Source organism: Orcinus orca, chromosome 15 (assembly GCF_937001465.1).
Source record: "Orcinus orca chromosome 15, mOrcOrc1.1, whole genome shotgun sequence".
Classification (NCBI taxonomy): domain Eukaryota; kingdom Metazoa; phylum Chordata; class Mammalia; order Artiodactyla; family Delphinidae; genus Orcinus; species Orcinus orca.
In genome coordinates, this window is record NC_064573.1 from 77,746,874 (window position 1) to 77,767,363 (window position 20,490).

General features: G+C 50.5%; 1 protein-coding gene across 1 annotated transcript in view; it reads right to left on the minus strand.

Annotated features, from left to right (window-relative positions):
* Positions 1 to 8,352: 8,352 nt before the first annotated feature.
* NOS1 (nitric oxide synthase 1) overlaps positions 8,353 to 20,490 on the minus strand; it is a 50,581-nt gene continuing 38,443 nt past the window's right edge. The window contains exons 17-24 of the mRNA XM_049697945.1: positions 19,939 to 20,108; positions 17,289 to 17,499; positions 16,325 to 16,412; positions 14,786 to 14,907; positions 13,345 to 13,493; positions 11,724 to 11,918; positions 9,832 to 9,950; positions 8,353 to 8,848 (exon numbers count right to left, since the gene is read on the minus strand). Of these exons, the coding sequence (XP_049553902.1) occupies positions 8,833 to 8,848; positions 9,832 to 9,950; positions 11,724 to 11,918; positions 13,345 to 13,493; positions 14,786 to 14,907; positions 16,325 to 16,412; positions 17,289 to 17,499; positions 19,939 to 20,108 (1,070 nt within the window). The 3' untranslated portion in view covers positions 8,353 to 8,832. The remainder of the gene's footprint in view (positions 8,849 to 9,831; positions 9,951 to 11,723; positions 11,919 to 13,344; positions 13,494 to 14,785; positions 14,908 to 16,324; positions 16,413 to 17,288; positions 17,500 to 19,938; positions 20,109 to 20,490) is intronic.

The window sequence follows — 20,490 nt, forward strand, 5'->3', positions numbered from 1 at the left end:
AGGCGATGCTATTAGCACCAGCTTGGAGGAACATGAAACAGGTGTCTCTCTTCCTGCCGATTTTGCTGGAGGCTTTTCTGCTAATAACTGCATTTCCATTAGCGACTCTTTAAAGCCTTCAAAATGAAAGTGATTCAATTACTCACTGCGTAATGTTTAATTAATGCCACAGATACTACACCTTGAGTTGACAGTCTGTCTCAGAGGCTTTCTCGCATTTAATAGCTTCTTTTCCCCAACACATCCTTATGAGATGTGGGGCTCATCACCCTCGAAGATCTCAAAATTCTTGGAAACAGTAAATTAGTGAGGAGAGAGTGGGGCTTCCAATATCAACTTCCAACCTCGACTCTGAGTTCCAGCTGACAAAACCAAGATGCCGAGAAGCCAGGAGACCACCCACCCCTGTCCTCCCACCCTGTCCCCAGGTCTAGTAATACAAAAGATTTGAGACTTAAAAAAAAATCACTTTACTAATTACTTTGGTTTTAATCTTCTGCTATTTGATTAACTTAATCTTATTTTCCTCAAGAGGCTATTGCGAAAGTGATTTCCTTTTACTGATGTGGGTTAAGCTCTATATCGATTGTAAATACTTTCCCTGTTTTTGCTTCCTTGGCGATTTTGCCAAGGGTACAATGAAAAAAATAAGAAGTACATTTTTACTATTTAACTGACTGCAAAGCCCATATTCTGTAATGATCTGCAGTGATTCAGAAATCCTTTTTCCCTCCTCCCCTACTTGTTTTCCATCCCCTTCTCCTTTTTGATTTGTGGTTGGGAAGGTTCTGTTTTGGTGTAAACTTGGATTTTTTTCACCTGGTTGCCAGGCAACAGAAGCCACCCCATTCGGGATGCATATAAATGTTAAATTGTCCCCAGCCACCTTTGAGGCTGGGCTTGTCAAAACTCCAGTGTGTGTATGAATCACGTCAGGGAGCTGGTTAAAAACGTGGGCGGTGTCAGACCTTATCCCCAGCGAGCGCTAATGAGCAGGTGTGGGGAGAGGCCAGGACCTGGCTTTTAAAACCAGTGGCCCCTGTGATGGCAGGTGGTCTGGGAAACGCAGTGCCTAAGTATCAAATGACAAATGGCATCAAGATGGGGCTGTTTGAGCTTCAGTAAGAGAAAAGGGCTGAGAAAGTTGGAAGGAACCAGAGCTAGAGCCTTAGTTTACTTGTGTATAGGACTCTTCGATTCTATCCTATTCTATTCCATTCCATTCCATTCCGTTCCATCATGTTATATGTGTGTTGCCTATATTAACTCATTTAATCCTATCGCAATGCAATGAAGTCAAAATGATCACAGCCTATTTTACAGTGAAGAAGTGAAGGTACAGAGAGGTTAGGCAACTTATCCGAAGTTGCACAGCTAGGAAGTAGAGGAGCCAGGATTCGAATTGTGACGGTCTCTTAGCAGCAGCACTGTGTCGACTGGAGAAAAATGCACAACCTAAAAGTTGAGAATTATGTTTTATGTGGAACCTTACTGAGCACTCTAGCCCGGGAAGGCACCTCTCGGATAGCTCTGAGGAACTGTTCCAAAGAAGTAAGGGAGGAGCCAGGATATATAGGCGTTTTTGCTGAAAAAAACCCAAACAAACATGTAGTCAAATATCAAAAGATTACTGCTAGTCACACACACACACAAACCTCCAGCTATCTCAAGTTAATGGTTTTAGTGCTTTTCTATGTATGGGAAGATGTAACAGTCTGGTCTTATGGAAATTATTCCTTGGATTTACATCTTAACTCTCAGGGCCAGCATCTTGTTTTCCTCCATCCGGACTCCCCTTCCAGGTATGCCATGGGGGAGGGGTGGGCTGCAGAGGCCGATGGCTTGATGGCAGGCAACATGAGTTGTTTACCAGAATGGCAGGGAACATTCTTTGTTTACTGAAATGGCAGACGACATTTTTTTTTTTTTTTGGGTCCACAACAAGGTGGTGGTTAAAAATTCAGATTCTAGAGCCGGACAGTCTGGACTCAAACTCCACATCTAACATTTACTGGCTATGTTGACTTGCTGACCTGCTTTCGCCTTCGTTTCCCAGGTTTTAAATTGAGGAGAGCAATGGTAACGTGTCAAAGTATTTTTGTAAAGATTGGCATTTGATGACTGTGAGCCATTGTTTTCATTCATTTTTGCAGGAGAGCGTGGGTCCAGGTGCTGAAGCATCCCTGCTTCCTCTCTGATCTGCAGCTCATGTTTGAACTCGGGCCTGAGGCTCAGGGATGGGGCAGAGGTGTCCAGGAACCATGTGTTTGCTGTTGGATAAATAACTCTGTCATTTAGAAGGTTGACTATCGAATGTTTTGTGCTTTCTGACCAGGAAATAGGTGTGAAGGTCAGAATGCCCCAGCGTCTAAATGGCCAGGCCCAGAAGGGCAGGATAAAGCCCACCGCCCCACTCGATCCTTTTATAGTGGCCACTCTGTCAGGGTATTTGGGGTCGGTTCCTCTTCGTCTGTCCTTTTAGGGCTTTTGGAACTGGGTCTGTAGCCAGTCAGGAACGAGGTTCAGGGTCTCAGGGTTGTCGTACAGGGAAGAAGGGCTGAGGGAGAAGGTGGTTCCGTCTCTTTGGGGGTCCTTTCTAGGGATGCAGCTGTGATGGGGGCAGAGGTGTCAGGGAGGAGGGTGGACAGGCTGCTGAGAAGTACCCTCCAGATCCATGTCAGGAGTCAACAGGTCTTCCTCTGGATGCTGGAAATGCCCTCATGCCCTTGGGGCTTGGCTTCTGTTGCAGGGAGCGAGGGCTTCTTGTCCCAAATCGGGACAGCTCTGAAAGGCCATTTTCAGAATTCCCTGCAGCGTTGGCTGAAGTTTCTGTTGAGACAACATTGCAGCTCAGGCTTCCCCTCCCGCCTTCCCAAGAGCGCCCCTCCGCCCCCCGTTCAGCCTCCTGCTGCCTCTGTCTCAGACTGGGCTTCCTGGTACCCGGCCCACTGCAGTGGGCAAAGACAAGAGAAATTCCAAGCAAATCAAACAAAAGACCACGGTCAGTCGAGTCAAGTCCACTTTTTAATATTTTGACCATGATGCAAACAGGCATAAATAGACTTTTGTTGAATTCCATCAAATTAGAAGATAAGAATTATACAGAAGAGCATGCGGCGAGCACAGCCTGGACAACCTCGCAGAGAGCATGGGGCGGGTGTCAGTCCTTCGAGAAGGTGCTGGAGCGCATGGGACACTTGGCGGAGATTAGCAGCATTGAGAGCTCAGAGGTAGGGGGAGGTCCGAGCTTCTGGCAGCGCGTTCAGTGACAGGTGACACCGGCTTGGCCCACCTCCCTGGCTCCCCAGCCCCGGAAGGAACGGAAACCCACCACCACTGGTGCAGCAACACAGGGCGACGCCCTCCCCGCACCCTGCGCCCCCCAGGTAACCACTGCTGAGCCCGGAGTGGGTCTTACGATCACAACGATGACACGACAACACGGAAAACAGGGTGGAGATGGGGTGGAGGGGCACGGGAGGGCGCTGGGCCTCCGCGGGTCTCCATCAGAACTGGATGCCAAGGGCACAGTAGCTTATGCAATCGGCGCTGTCATCCTTCCGTCTTGGGCAGGAGTTGGCAGAACCACACTTTTTCATTCCCTTTTGAAATCCTCCAAGTTCTTGGCGGCAGACAATGGAGAGAAAACCATCGGGCTGAGAAATGCTCTGCCTATTCCAGGAGGTGGATGGTGAGAAGGCCTGGGGCGACCGGTAGAGATTCTGTTGCCCCCAGGGGACATCTGGCAACGTCCGAGACATAGTTGGTTGTCACGACTTGTGAGGGTGGGGTGGGACTGCTACTGACATCTAGTAGCTGGAGGCCAGGGGTGCCACTCAACACCCTACAATGCCCAGGACAGCCCTCACCACAAAGAATTCCCCAGCCCCAAATGCCAACAGTGCTGAGGTTGACGGACCCTGGACCAGAGTCTCCTAGGAGCCGAGTCTGGGCACTTTGATGTCCTGGCGTCACTTTCTAGAAAACTATGGAAACATGCATCTTCAGGCAGATCTGTTCCTGCCTGTCAGGGCCACTTGCTTTAAGAACGGGCTCTGCTCTGGACCAGACACGCATGCCCCGCTTGCTCAGACCGTTCAGACGTTCAAGGACACAACAAACTCAGAAACGTACCGAGGCGTATTTACTCCCGATCACCTCCCCTGCATGCGGCTCTGACAAGTATTAATAGAGAACAGACCCCACCCACACCCCCAAACAGCCCCTGCTTTCCTGGCGTGAAAGTTTACGTGGGTCTTTGCATCTGAGACATATCACTGTGTCTGTGCCACCAGGCGGGGACCGGCAGGTGGACCAAAGTTGGGGTGGCTGTGGAAGAGGAGAGGCCAGGCTGGCGTTAGTCCCCAAAGGCCAAATTCACGTGTGTGGGGACCATCTGTGTTGAGTCCCTGGGGGGCACGGTCACTCCCTCAGCCTCTCAGATCCTTTATCCTCCATCCCAGCTCTTGGCCTGTAATTCTTGAGCCGAATGGCACATTTGGATGCAGGAGAGGGCTGGCAGAAGACAGGGAGTGTGGGCAGGTCCCAAGGGAAGCCCAGATTAATATTTCTTTTTCCTTGTCACCGGCAGGCAGTCTCAGATTAACGTGCCGATTCAGACAGAAGACTTTGAGGGTAAGGTGGGCACAGTGCCATGCTGGAGATCGGGGGCAGGGGCGATGGAAATATACAAGGAAACATGGCCGGCTTAAAATCTTAAGTCCATGCTTTCCCTAATGGCATGAATTAAAAGGGCCAGTGCTGTAGTGGTAAGGGGGTCCAGACATCAGCTTGCCCACTCTGGCAGGAGCCGTTTGCACCATGATCTGGGTCAGAGAATCTCACCTGTGGCAAACCTGACTTAGGGCAAAACCTGACCTCCTTTTGGAAGCCCAAAGCAGGGGGCTGCTGAGAGTGTGTTTGGCAAGAAAATCCCGTGTTCTAAGGCCGATGTCTATTGGCCCGGGGTCAGTTCTCTTTCTGCCCATCTAGGCGTGGCTGGACCTTGGAAGGACCCACCCTGTTGACTCGGGGAGAAGCTGGCTATCATGTCAGTTCTGAAAACTCAGCTTTACTTGGAGCCTGTTTTTTTTCTCCTGAGACCCATTTCTCAGCCTAGAGGCAACACTCTTGACTCTCCCTTTGTTCTCATCCTCCACAACAGGTCGGAGTCCAGGTCCTGGTAATTCAACCCCCGGAATGTCTTTATCCCTACATCTGCCCTTTCCCTCATTCAAGCCTTGGGTTTCTGCAATAACCAACCAATAGTTCAACAGGTCAGCCATCCAGGCTCTGTGCTGTAGCCAGAACATTCTTTTCCAAGCATAACCCAAATCACCTTATTTTCCCCTTTTAAAAGCACTCCTAAGGACTCCGTGTTGCCTACCAAATAAAGTCAAAATCCCTTGACAAAATTCTGTCTGTTCCCTGCCTATCTCCGCAGTGTACCCCTACCTTCCGCAGCCTTCCAAAGCTGGGCCATGTCTGAAGCCAGCCCCAATTTACCCTGCATGCTCCCTGTCTGTGTCTTTCCCCTCTCTCTTCCTACATCCTGGCAATCTCCTTTCCCCAAACCTGCTGGTGGAATTCCACCGATTGCTCAAACCCCAGACCTGCATGTAGATTCTAAGAATTGTAGCTCTGCATCCCAGATCCTAACCTTCTATAAGAGAGGAAACGTGTTTTGCTCTGTACACTCCACGGTGCCTTCTGCATACTGGAGAGGCAAGAAATGATATAGATTAAGTGAAACAAAATTTGATAGTTTATAATGGGCCAGGAACTGTAACTGGACATTTTATGGGCATTATCTCATTTAATCCACCTTGTGATACAGGTAGATGTGTAGGCTCAGAAAGGTTAGGTCACCAGCTCACAGCTGTCTACAGAAACAGGGGCAGAGTAAGCATTTGGACTCAAGTCTGCTTCTAAAACTCCATTTTGGTGGGTCTGAAGCATTCCCCCAAAGCAAAGATACCTGGCTGTCTCACGCCATAGAAACCAAGGGAAAACCTGTATCCTCTCAGGGAGTTTAACGACTTCTGCTTCTTTTGCAACACAAGGTACAGGAACAGAATTCACAGTGACAATAGGAGAACATGACTGTTCCAGCTTTCCTGTGGCAGGGAATGTCTCATCCCTCCTGGCCAAACTCACCTTTGTTAAGCGGAGTTGGAGCTACTGCTGACCAATTCAAGAGAGCGCAAGAGAAATAAGAGGCCTGCAACTAAGGCGATCCCCCCAAGTGCCCAGGCAACCCTATTTTTGTTCACCTACTGTTACACCAAAATTGGCAGGCTACTGGGACTGAACTACAAACCACCACAAGAGGGCAGCATTTAGCCACCCCGGATCAGAGCTGAACCTGAAATCAGGGCTCCGCTCCCTCTGCCTCTTGATAGGTTCATTACAGCGAGGCTTTTGGTATCAGAGATTCTGGCAAATGAGAGAAACACATCAGACCAATCTCCTGTCCTCCAGCCAGGAGTTATGAAGCAGCTTCTGTTGAGGGTTGAAAGGTGTTTACTTAAAAAAACACAAAATAATCATTCTCGGGAAGAAAGATGAATCCTGGTGATATAATCATTTCTTTAGACTCCCTGATAAAGCAAGATGCTATTTTTCTCTGTCTGCCTGCTACTAGAAGGGCAGGGCTATATGAAGAAGGTGGCTGGCATGGAATAAGTGCTCGTAAGTATTTATTTGGCGATGCAAAAGCATTCATGCATAAAGCTTGATTTGGAAAGGGGAGCACTGATTAATCCCTCTATGGTGGAGGTTGGACACAGTGGTTCAGTCCCTGGGGAGCTAGTGACATCTGAGGAGGGTATCTCCAAAAGGCTCAAAGGGTTGGAAAGGAAGCCTCTGGGAGGAGAGCTACTGGCCAGAATCATGTTTGCAGGAAAGAAAGGGTTTAGAATGGGCTTCCCTCCTGGTCAGAGAGGGTCGGCCAAGCATGCCAAGGGCTTGGTCTCTGTGCCATGGAAGCCTGACTCCATGGAGGAAACAGGATCAAAGGCAGGCAGGCGGGGAAATCATAACTGGCATGAAGGCAAACTCCGAGTGCCAGGGATGCGATGCCAGCAGGGGCTGCCGGGAAGGGTGGAAAGAGGCGACATAGAGTTTGCCCTTTGTCTTTCAGAGTCTCTAAGGTTGTCCCCTCCTGGGGACACCTCTTTGGCACCCCCTATCTAAGGCCCTTCCAGAGAGAGCCAGGGCTCTCTCCCTTTGGCAGGCCTCCAAACTGAGCATCAAGAAAGAAATGCCCGTGTGCTGTACAGAAAGAAAAAGCTGTCTTTCCATCAGACAAGACAAAACGAAACAAGACGGAAGATCAGAACTGGCTGATTGCCTTTCAACACCGGGAAGGCGGTTCCTGGGGGGGTCAGTGGAACTTCTTTGCTCCCTCTGGGCGCTGCTCACCATTGATTTTTAGCACTTAAGTGTAGAAAGGGACCCTTCCACCCCATTGCCTCTGAGAAGACGAACTCTCTCAGGTCTGCCTGGGAGAAACTGTACCTGCCCTGATTCCTACCAAAGACTTTCCTGCCTGTTTTTGATCTGAGTTGAGGATAATTTATTTGTCAGAATTATCTTATCAGGTTAAAAATTGGGGGGATCCCTTTTAGAAGACAAAATGCACGAAGGCAGGTACTCCGCACCCTGGCTGGGGTCCTGTAGAGGAAGCCGTGAGATACCTCATGACGGAGTCCCTCCCCAACCTAATCTGCTTTCAGCGGCTTCCATTACTTTATCCCCAGGGGTGAAGCAGTAAGCCCCATTTGGGGGAATAAAAAAATAACAGTGATATTCTTCCTTGATACCGTTTTCAATCTACACAACTTTAAAGTTTGATCCATTCATACTTTTTGGCTTCATAACATTACAGTTAGTGGAAACTAAGGACAAGTGATGTTGTCCAAAGTTAGCCAGTGGCAAAGACGGGAAGATTCTTATTTCCAGCTCATTCCCTTGGACAACATTACTTCTGGTCTTATGGGTGGGAGTGCCAAATCAGGCGATCCTGATTGGATCCTGGGGTGCGTGGGGTTGGGGAGCAGGTTTGCCCAATCCATCAGATGGGTTAATTTCCCAGTAAGGGCTCCACTAACTGGGGCCAGCATCTAAATGCATCTAATTCAGTGATTTCCCCTTTCATTGGAGATTTCCCCCTTGATCATCACACCCCATCTCCGTGCCCTGACCCTATATAACCAGGACAGTTAGGATGCTTCCAAGCGTTTCAGGCGTGCTAGCACAGACCCTTAATTATGGATGTGTGAGGCCCCAGTAGGGGCTGGGGCACATTTCTTGGCACTGAGGGTCTGCAGGCGACATGCCTGCATGAGCAAGAGGACGGAGGGAGACCCAGGCCCAACACACGCTCACACATACACAACCAGAACGTCATCATAGAAAAGGACAAGGGGCATTTGAACGGCTGAGGGACTAGCTCAAAAAACTCCTCCGTCTGGTCCCTGCAGCCTCTCCAGGGCAAACCCCAGAAAACACCCTAACACGAACCACAGCCATGTTCCAGTGGTTTCATGCACTGGTGATTTGCCCTTGTCAGAAAGAGAGAGAGAGGGATACAGTTTTGTAAGAGCCACTGCGGATTATGAAGGCATTGCACTGCAGCAGGAAAACTCAAGGAGAAAACCCAAGAGGGCCAGGAAACCACTGAGAGGTGAGACAGGACAAGAGGCAGAGCGGGGGCCATGTGCGGGCCCCAAGGAAAGGTTCAGCAGTGTCCGTGCTTACAAAACCTGCAGCCATCCTGGCCGAGTGCAGTGGTGTGGTCACCCTGCCATCCACCTGGGCAAGAGGGTCCAGTTAGGAGCTGAAGACCCTGTAGGAGGAGAAGTGGGGAGGGAGTTAGTGCCAGAGGAGCAAAGGCTGCTCTGTTTCCTTACACAGACCCAGAGAAAAGCACCTGAGATCTGGGCTTTGTCTCTTTCACTTCCTCGTCAGCCCCAGTGCCTTGGACAGGACCTGGCTCATCTTGAGTGAATGAATGAATGAATGAACAGATGAATGAACGCTTGCTCACCCACACAACAAACCAGGACGAGATGTGATCTTCGAGGCAATAATGTCAGCCTGCTGGACACCAAAGTATGTTTCCGAGACCGCTGTGTTGTCGTAAGGGGAAAAAAAATGGGGATGCTTAAGAAATGGAGTGTGTGTGCCCTAGGCTACTGAAAACGAAGCAGCTGAATTCCCACCTAATTTAAGGGGCACACGGTGGTGGTTTCGAGGTGCTCTGTGGCAGAGAATGGGGGGAGTGAGATCACAATCAAGGGTGACATGTCATGGCATTAATGTAAGGTTAAAATAGTGAGACTCAGTCCCAGTTTTGTGGTACCTCAGACCATTTCCAGCAATTTCTAGAGGACAAGTGGAATTGTCAAATTAATATCAATCGGAATTTGTGTCAGTGAGAATGCTAGCGGCGCTCTGTGGGTGAGGGAGGTGGTGTAAATGCTAGGAACAGTGAATAGGAATACAAGTTTTGCAGTGGTGAGAGCCATCACTCAACTGGGGGCACCCCGGCGGAAGTTAACATCCAAAGCTGGGGTCCCCACACTTGAGGGGAACTCAGAATCCCCTCCAGGGGTCATAAAAACACAAACCATTCGGTGCCCTGACCCCAGAGCTTCAGATTCATCAGGGCTGGGGCGGCCTGGGAATCTGCATTTCTAACACGTTCCCAGGAAGTGCTTATGCTGCTGGTCTGGGGACCTCACTGTGGGAAAGCCATGGTCAATGAAATCAGACATCCCTGCTTGTCAGGGCTCTGCCCACCCCGCCCATGGGGTGGAGACAGCTTACTCATCAGTGCCCTTTTTGCTCTCCTCAATGAAGGCAATGGATTCAGATCTAAGGCGGTTGGTCACTTCATATGTGCGCAGGGTGACCCCGAAAATATCCTCATGGTACCGGTTGTCATCCTAGGGGACAGAAACAACCAGGAAACAGACCTCAAATGCCAGCCAAGGGCACGGAGAAGGGCAGACACGTTGATACCCTGGAATGGAATATTCCTAGAGAAGACGGTTCCTTAAGAAACGAGGTGTAGGGAGTTCCCTCGTGGTCCAGTGGTTAGGGCTCGGTGCTTTAACTGCCGTAGCCCTGGGTTCAATCCCTGGTTGGGGGACTAAGAGATCCTGCAAGCCCTGCGGCACGGCCAGAAAAAGAAAGAAAGAAAAAAGAAACGAGGTGTAACGCAGGGCCCCCAGAGACCCCTTTGGTCTCCAAGACTCTGTTTCAGCAAGACCCTCTGCCTTCTAGGGCGCAGGGCCTCTAAGCCCAGTTGGCAAAGAACCCTTTTGTTCCCATCCAGAACCATGCTGCTGCTTTGTGGATTCTCAGGATAGAAGAGCTGAGGGGGTCCAGTGGAAACTTCTCCATTTCCCCCTTTCCTCCCTCCTCCTTGTTCCTGCAAGTTCAGATCTGGGCATGGCTGGGTTTAGTGTAAACATCACAGCCTGTAGAGACCAGCAGAGATGGGAGAAAAGACAAAGTGCCCACTTAGCACTCAGGGAATACCACGGTTGGCAAAGTGGAGACTTCTCTGAACAGAGGAGTTCTTCTGACGGCGAGCATCTTAGCTCAGCCTTTCCCAGAAACAGACAAACAAAAAAGACAACTCAAGAAACAGCACGAGTGAGGATGAACTTGTGGCATCTGGGAGTTTCTGGAGCCATTGGAGCTCCTGAGGCAGGACTGAGGGATGGGCATTAAGACTATCCCAGAGGGCAGTGTCGCTGAGCATTAAACAAGGGGAAAAGGTACCTCCCTGCTGAGGAGAGGCAGTGGTTGGGGAACACGCATGCAGAAGAGTTAAGTTCTGGCATCCTTGGTCCCAAAGGTTTTGAAGAAAGTTGCCCATCTGTAGAGTGGATTCATTTTAAGTTGGGGTGGTTTTCAACCTCATTCTGTAGAGTTTTGCAGAATCTATGAAAGCGTCTCTCAAGACTCATACCAAAGAGACAGAGTGGTGAGGGCTCTGCAGCTCTCCTTGGAGCTCTGGCATTTCTACCAGAAAGTTGTTGTTGTTGTTTTTAACCTAGTAGGGTTTATTATCAGAATTAGAGCAAGGGCTTCTTCTGCAAACATGTTTGATTGCTGCTCATTTAGGGAAGCAGGGAGAAGAATGGGATCACCCCTGGAGCTCTGCGGAGGCCTGGGACTCAGTTTATTCTATTTGGGGCAGTTGGCCACAGTTAGGACTTTGCTTACTGGGCTGCTACTAGCCTTTGTGCAAATTAGGAAAAGGCAACCCTCCTCCCAAGGTGCACTGCTTGGGAAGCCAAGCATGGGGTTGCTTTCATCCCCCACTTGCCCACCTTGGACAAACCTTTTTGTGCAGTGCCCAACCTGCACAACTGCACAGAGCAGTGCTGCAGCTTGTTTCTGGGGACGGGAAAAGTTGGGTTAGGATGGTTTCCATCTAGCTACCCAGTGGTCCACCCACTTGTTATTTTCACACATCATAGCTCCCTACCATATTTAATACACACACCTGCATGTCCCACCATCCTTCCTTCTCTCTCAACTATGGTTTGGGACCACCTGTATCCTCTACCCCCAGTCATAAATGAGAAAATGGGAGCAGGAATGTCATCATGGGTCCCCTAGTCATTGAGACAGGAAGGGTGAGGAAGAGGAGACAGGAAGCTGGATGCCAGAAAAGGAATTCCAGGAGCTGGCCCATCACTCACCCTCAGCCTGCTGATGAACATGCCGGCGTCCTCCACCGAGAGCTTCCCCTGCTGGGTCATGATGCGCTGCATGGCTTTGAGGACATCGGCCGCCATGGTGACGTCCCCGCAGACGTAAATGTGGCCCCCTTGCTCCTTCAGGGCTCGGTACACGGGTTCTGCCAGCTGCTCCTGTAGGATGTCCTGCACGTACTTCTGCAGGGAGAAGGGGGACCAGTGAGAAGGAGCTGGGCTGCAGGACAATCCTGTGTAGCTCCCTCCCGGGCCCCACTACCCCAGGAGCCGAGTCAGACACAGGGGCTCGTGTGCAGGTCTATGTTTTGTGCAGTGACGCAGGGCACTGGGAAGAGTGAAGCAGGAGAGGAGGGAAAGCCGATCAGAGGGTGTGACGAGTTGCTCCCCACTCTGGAGCTCACCTCTGCTGAGAACCCTCTTTGGAATCATGCAGCACGCCCCCCAGAGCCATCCCCTGGAGGGGTGTAGAGGGGGGCATCGTCTCCCCGCTCCTCTCTTCGATGGCCTGTGGTCACCCAGGGGGTGTTAACTCCCGTACACTTCTAGGTGCGGGGCTGGTACTGCAGGCGTCCTATGCCGGGGTGCCAGAGAAGCCCCAGGACAGACAGCAAGAAATGGGGGTCAGGAAGGGGCTGTCAGGTTACACCTGGGCCAAGCCAGCTGCTGCAGGAATTGCTGGAATAACAGGGGGGCTAAGAGAATGTCAGGTGGACACAAGGAGTGTACAATGCAGCCTCCAGGGAATTTGGTTTGTCCAGGAAGCTTCCCCCCAGGCGAGCCCGACATTCAGCTGGTACGTTCAACAGCTGTACCTGCTACCGAAACACTGATGAACTTCCATGCCAGAGGTCACGTAGCTGCTGCCCAGACCCTCTGAGTGCCCCCCTCCCTGCTATCCTGGCTCCTTTCCTGGGACACCCCTGGGGGTCCAGTTGAGAACCCCAAGATCCAGCAGGGGCATGCTCCAGTCCTGCGGCCTGTGCCCATTCTGACTTGGAGTGCCTCTCATGGGCTGTTTAATTTTTTTTTTTTTTTTGGCTGCTCTACATGCCTTGTGGGATCTTAGTTCCCCGACCAGGGATTGAACCTGGGCCCTCGGCAATGGGAGTGCGGAGTCCTAACCACTGAACCGCCAGGGAATTCCCTGTTTAATTTTTAAAATCCTTTCTATTGTGATAAAACACACATAACATAAAACAGATGCGTGTTTTCAAGTGTATAATACAGCGCAGGGGCACCAAGCACATTCACGGTGCTGTGCAACCATCCCCTCTACCTGGTTCCAGCACCTTTTCATCACCCCCAGAAGGAACCCCGTACCCTCCGCATCCCCCCTTCCCACAGCCCCTGGCAACCACGCATCAGCTCTTCTGTCTCTATGGAGTTGGCTGTTGTGGCTATTTCATGGAAGTGGCATCATAGAACGTGGGCTGTTCAATATTTTAAGTCAAATGTTTAGGCTCCAGGCTTCCTGAAGTTCAGAGCAATGTCACGGAGGGGAATGCAGAAAGGGTGAGGGGTTTCTGGGAACGGGATTTGCATGGGTGGACGAGCGCGTGTGTGTGCTGGGCTGGGGTGGGGGGGCCATGAACAGGCTGGGGGTTACCTTTGGTTTGTCTGGCTCCCGGGAGTAGGCTGTGTACAGTTCTCTGAAGACCCCCTTGCTCTTGGCCTGTAGGGTCTCCTCCCTGTAGATGTGGTCTATCTTGGACTGCCGGCACCCGAAGACCAGGACCATGGGGCAGGGACTCATTCCTGGGGACCGGGAAGACCTCCTGTCACCGACAGCTCTGATGCCTGATTTCGGGGGTGGCTGGTGGTGCCAGGGGTGCCACGTGCTACAGGGGTAGAGGTGCACGGACCCTGGGGCAGGCGGCATAGGTACTCGCACACACACACACGCACATGCGCACACGCTGAGGGGAGTAGGTGAAGTGTGTTCAGACTTCAGCAGACCTCTCTTCTCTGGGTCTCAGTCTTTCCTCTGGGAAAGCCCCCACCACTGGGTACTGCTAAACCCCCAAGCTCTGAAACTAGACTGCCTGGATTCAGATTCCAGCTTCTGTGTGAAGCTGAGGAACTTACATAACTTCTATGTCTCCGTGTCCCCAAGTACAAAATGGAAATAATAATAGCGTCTAACCTCATAGGGTTATTGTAAGAAGAAAATGGAAAACATTAGACCTGTGCCTGGTACACAGTGAGTACAGTTGTCCCTCGGTATCCTAGGGCATCAGTTCCAGGACCCGCCCTGGATACCAAAATCCACTGATGCTCGAGTCCTCTATAGTTGGCCCCCTGTATCCGCGAGTCCTCTGTATCCAAGGTTCCACATCTGCGGATTCTCAACCAGCCTCGGATGGTGTAGTACTATACATATGTATTTAATGAAAAAAGCTTGCGTATAAGTGGACCATGCAGTTCAAACCCATGTCGTTCAAGGGTCAACTGTACTTTGTAAATGTTAGCTATTCCACTAGAATGACAGTTCCACCGGAGCAAGTTTTTTTTTTAAATTGTTTCTCTGTCTTGTTCATTGCTGCGCCTCTAGTGCCTACAATAGTGTTTGGCATTCATGAGATGCTCAGTAAATCCCTGTTAAATGCATGTCAGAAATGTGGGTTTCTTTCTCTCTCTCCTCCCAAAGCTGATCTGTTATGTTTCTCACACAGCAAACCCTGCTCCTGAATGACAGTCTTTGGAACCATCCCGTGAACACACAGCCATTGGATAAGGCTTAACGCTTACCCCTTCTAGGGCTGCTTACATTTTAAGATGGGGGTCTTATCTTAACAGTCCAAGAAATGTCTTCTGGGGATGGAATTCGGGCCTTGGAACAAGCTGTGTGGACGATTTGTTTGGACAGGTCCTTTGAATTACACTGTAAACTTCACCCATGGGTCTGGTCACTACTATGCTCCCCCTCCGTCCCCGGGTAGTGACACAAAGCAGAGAAAACATCACCATGCCTCCGGGATGCTGGGACACAGGTGGGCCTCCCCAGGTCCAGGGGGTAGAAACCGTGTGCCTGCTAGACCATGACTCACCTTTGTGCTGGATATCGAATTGCCGTTGCTGCCAGAAGCTTCGGAAAGGGGCAATGCCTGTGCCCGGGCCGACCAGGATACAGGGCACTTGGGGATTTCGGGGCAGGTGGAAGCTGGGCGCTCTGGACAAGGAAGAGAGAGTCAGAAGCCTTGCTGAGCTCAAATCTGATCAAGAACTATTGGGTCTTAGGTAAACCAGATGGCCGTCTTGGGTAGAACTACAACGGGGCTTAAAGCTCTTTAGCTGGGGTCAGGCGGCCCTTATCAGGGTGGGAGGTCCCATTAATCTGGGTCCTCAGGGTCTGGCTATCACTCCATTTCCCAACTATCCCCATTGCTGAGCTAAGCCACAAAGGGTGTGGGGTTGATTTAACCCAGAGTTTCCCTGCCTCAGCACTCCTGACAGTGGGGGCAGCATACCTCTCGGTGATGAGGGCTGTCCTGTGCATTGCAGGATGCTGAGTAGTACCCAGGCCTCTATCTATTAGATGCCAGGAGCACCCTCCAGCTGTGACAACCAAAAATCTCCCCAGACATTGCCAAGGGCCCCTGGGGGGCAAAATCACCCCAGGTTGAGAACCACTGAATTAACCGTCCATGAGATCTTCCCAAATCAGGGAGTTGCAAACTTCAATGTACAAAAGAATCATGTGGGGATGTTCAAAGAGGGTGTAGATTCCTGGGCAATGCGGTAAGTCTAGGCTCAGGACTCGGCATTTTTGAAGCACCCCACGGGATTCTGATGCTGATGGTACGTGGACCATATCATGACCATTCTACCCTTAACAGCTGAGAAAAATGGCTGGCCGAGCCCACCGTTTAGGTAGGGAAGTTATCAGTTGATAAAGAAGGTAACTACAGTGGGCCTAAGCTCAGACATATCCCTTATTTTTTTATTTTTATGTTTTTAAAGCTATATTATTTTATTTGATTGACTGATTGAGGTAGGAACACTTAACACATATTGACCAGGGGATTTTTACACAAACTAACACCTCTGGCCGTAATACATCTCCGATTAAAAGTGTGTTTAACGTGAAACCTATCCTCTTAACACACTTTAAAGAGCACAATACGGTATTGTTAGCTATGGGCAGAAATATCCTTTAAAACTGAGTTTGGAAGGGGAAGATGGTTGACAGGGAAGGGAATTAAATCTTCCCGGTCTCTAAGAAACTGGGAACACATGGGGTGGCCAGCAGACTGTGGATAGAAGTTTCACTAGTCTGCAAATTCCATGAAGGCTGAAACTGCATTTTGCCTGGTCGTCTACTGTAGCCCCATCTAGCACAGGACATGCACTTGATAAATATCTGATGCACTGACCTGAACTTGACTAGAGGACTTGCTTAGCTTCTGCTATGTTGCTCTGCCCCCACAATCCTGTTTCCTTAACAGCTTGGAGCGATGCTGAGCGTTGATCTCAATCCCATCGGACTCAGCCATCTCTCTAGAACCCTTCAGGCTGGTCCACCCGCCCCATCTCAGGACATGAGGATGCAGATCTGGGATGGCTGCTTCTTTTCATGTGCCACTCACCCTCTCACGAAACAGGGTACCACTTCGTCAGCCTGGATCCGGTTGAGCCAGGAGGAGCACACGCCGTGGTGAATTGGTCCTTCTCCATCTAACAGGATAACCGAGGTGATCTGGCTCATTTACTGTCCCTCATGCTCCCCCGTCCCCGGCTTCCCCCCATCCTCCAGTGCAGAAGGCTCGCAGCCCCGACACCAAGTTTCTGCCTTGGAGTTCCCTGTGTAGATCCCTTCCTCTGACGGGGAAGAGGAAATGGTAAAGCTGGGGTGGGCTCATGGCCGTGAAACTAGTGGTTAGGGGTGGCTGGTATTCCAATCGTGCCCACTGAAAGGGCCTTGATCGGTGTGCTCGCGGTGGCCTGTCAGGACCGCGGTCTCAGAGCTCTTTCAGGCACCATGCGTTTTTTGTTTGTTTCTTTGTTTGTGTGTTTTTTTGGCCACACTGCACAGCTTGCAGGATCTTAGTTCCCCAATCAGGTATTGAACCCGGGCCCCAGCAGTGAGAGCACCAAGTCCTAGCCACTGGACCTCCTGGGAATTCCCAGGCACCGTGCATTTTAATTGCTATAACCAAGGAGGAAAACACGGGTGCAGAGGTCAGGTTATCCTGCTGACCTACAGCCAGCTGGACATCAGGCAGCAGAGGGCTCCCCCCTCGGAGGGAAGGGGTGGTGGTGGCTTGTTCTAGCTGCTGCGTTGGGGGTATGAGGGGAGGAAGGGAGTAGAAGGAGGTCTCAGGCTTTTGGAGAGCCTCCAGATGCACATCTCATTTCCTCCCTAATTCTGCACAGAGCTGGCTCTGCCTAAGGGGACGGTTTGCTGCTCTACTTCTTTTCCAAGTTTCCTGGTCTTGGGGGGTGGGTCACCTCCCCAGGATTTGGGACGTGGCAGAAGCTTAGGCAGGTGTGCAGAGGCCCCTGGAGGGGGGGAAACGCAGACCTGGGGGCTCTCCCAGCGCCTCTGCCCACCTCGGGTGCGGTAGGAGACAACGGCCACGGTGAGGTGCACCTCGTCGGGGTACATGTCCGGGGAGGAGCTGATGGAATAGTAGCGAGGTTGCAGCAGCGACAGCTGGGTCAGGAGCAGGGTGGCGGGCATCTGGATGGATGGGAATTCCTCCAGCACCTCCACGATGTTCGGGTTCCTGCCCCATTTCCATTCCTCGTACTCCTGCAAACCCTGCACCAAGGAGAGGGGCAGAAAAGAACTCACAGCCGGACCCTGGAGCAAACTTCCAAGGAACGCTTGAGGAGGTCCAGGGAAGAAGGCAAATTAACAAATAATAACAGTTAACTCGTGCCTAGGAATTACCCTGGGCCAGGTTTTCATTTTTGCAAGGACCTTATAAGTCTGACTGTTATCCCTATTTTATTGATGAGGAAACTGAGGGATATAGAGGTCAAGGGCTACAAGGTGGTGGCAGACTTCAGCCCGAAAACCAGATCTGGCTCACCACCTGCTCGTGCGGCCCGTGAGCTAAGAGTTGTTTTTACATGTTTAAATGGTTGGGGGTACGAGGGGGGAATCAAAAGAACAATACTATTTCATGACCCTAGGCTATGACATGAAATTCAAATTTTGGTGTCCACAAATAAAGTTTGATTGGAACCCAGCCACGCCCACTCATTTAAGGATTGTCTATGCTGTCGTGCTACAATGGCAGAGTTGAATGGTTGCAACAGAGACACATAGAGCATGAGTCTAAAATATTTACTACCTGGCCTTCTACAGAAAAAGTTTGCCGACCCCTGTTCTAGGCAGTCTGGCTCCAGAACCTGTGGTCCTAGTATTAGACTCTCCTGTCATTTGCGAAGGTCAAGAGAAATGCCCTGTGGAGGGAGTCATGACTTGCAGGCGTGTGATTTGTGGGTCTGCAAGGCTGGAGGTGTATCCTCGGAGCGTATGGGTCACACTCAAGATGGTAAAAGACAGCCCCGAAGGAACAGGTTGGGGTGTGGAGGACCATGTTCAGGGGCATGTTGACAGCAAAGCCCAGGTGTTACTAGGGAGCACAGGAACTCTCTGGGGCTCTGGAGTTATTTTTCCTACATCTTAGAAGCTGCCCTTAGCTTATAGGAGGCTCAGATTTTAAGGAGGGGTAAAGCCTATTACCAGTGCATTGTATAACCAAGCTTTTCCCCATGTTCCTAAAACCCATCCTTGCTCTACTGATAGGGTATGGCATTCTGGAGAATGTGCTTTCTAGACCCCCAGCCTCATTGACTTCAAGCTGCTGGGGCTCAATTGACCAAAAGCCCCAGCAGCTGCTCACTGAAACTGACATCCCCTGAAAACTGACATGGATCTGATCCTACACGCTTCCATTCAAACTTTCTGCCCTCTCCTTCACTTGGGGTCAGGCTTGTTTTGAGGTCTGATGGTTCTCTCAGTCTTATCTGACTCTGTTTCCATTTTCTCTCACTCAGGTGTTTCCCCTAATAAAAAAAATCCTCGCTCTTTTAATGGAGTTTGCGCTTTTTGGAAGAAGCGGATTAATACATACAGCTACATCAAATTTTACTTTAAATAATCCTGTGCAAAGAGCGCAAGCTCTGTTCCCTCTTCAGATTATCCCCCTTCCGTTACTTAAAATTTTAAATCAAAGTTATGTGTGTACAGAGTTTAAAAAGTTAAATAACTCTTCAAAACTTACGATTAAAGATAATGGTCTCCAACTCCCTAGAGGTAACCACGTACAGTTCTTTTAAGTGTTTTTTTCTGGTGCTTATTTTCATATTTCTAAGTAAGATGCACTCCCTGAATTAAAAACAGCACTTCCTGTGCCACCATTTGATGCCCTCGCCTGCACAGCAGAAGAAAGCGAAACCATCATTTTCTGGTGGCTTGCTTACTGGGGAGGAATCCCACTGGGAGAAATCTGAGTGGTCCTCCCAGCTAGGATTTTTTTTTTTTTTTTTTTTTTTTTTGCGGTACGCGGGCCTCTCACTGCTGTGGCCTCTCCCGTTGCGGAGCACAGGCTCCGGACGTGCAGGCTCAGCGGCCATGGCTCACGGACGCAGCTGCTCCGCGGCATGTGGGATCCTCCCGGACCGGGGCATGAACCCGTGTCCCCTGCATCGGCAGGCGGACTCTCAACCACTGCACCACCAGGGAAGCCCCCCAGCTAGGATTTTTTTTGCAGCTTTGTGTCTAAGCGAGGGCGGTAGAAGCTGTGCTTTTGGGTTTACCTTACCATCAGAGGCCTCTTCTATCTTGAAGTCATACCTATAGCTCTTCAGCACTGAAAAAGCTGATTTTTAAAACAGGGCACTGGGGGATTCTCTCAAGTTCTTTTTCTTCTAAGCATGGGCTCTGATGGAACTAATGGAGGCTCAAGGGTTCCAAAGGCAGGAGGAAAAAGAGTTAGAACAGCAATTTCGACTGTAGCCAGAGAACGCTGAGATTCAACGGGGTCGCTCTCTCGTTCTGTTAGACCTTAGTTAGAAGGAAGGGAGATGGGCAAGATTAGCCAAAATGGACTAGCCAGTGTGGTGACCTGCAAACTAGACTATGGCAGCCCTCGCTCAAGACTGCCATCTGCTGGACAACTGTTGCAATAACTATACAATTCTCCAAGGAGGAGGAGGTAAGGTTGTATGTATGTGGCCAGGGACCCACCTTGCTGAGGACCAGCAGACGCTGCTTCTCTTTCTCACTGGTGGCCAGAGAGGCAAACTGCTGCAGCTGCAGTGGCGTTGGAGGCGTGGTGATATCCAAGTAGTACTTGAAGGCCTGGAAGATGGTGCAGGGTGGGAGGCGATGCTCATCTGTCCAGTTACTGATAACCCCTGTGGAGGCACAGAGAAGGTGAGAGACGGGTCGGGGAGGAGAGTCTGGGCTCCGAGGGCTTAGGTCCAAGTTAGGGAGGCCAGACCTGCTTCTGGGACTGAGGATGGGGTCTGGAGAGCCGGACTGCCCCAGAGCCAAGTAACCCCTCGGCTGTCCACCTCCCATGTCCCTCATCTATACCCAGGGTCCTGGGGACCCTGTGATCACCTCCTGTATGCAAGGAGCTTGTCCAAAATCAATCGATATTATTAACTCATTTAATCCTCATCACAATCCTATGTGGTGGGTGCTATTATTATCTCCATTTTGCAGTTGAGAAAAATGGAAGCACAGAAAGGTTAAGGAATTTGCCCAAGGTCACACAGCACAAATGCATAAAGT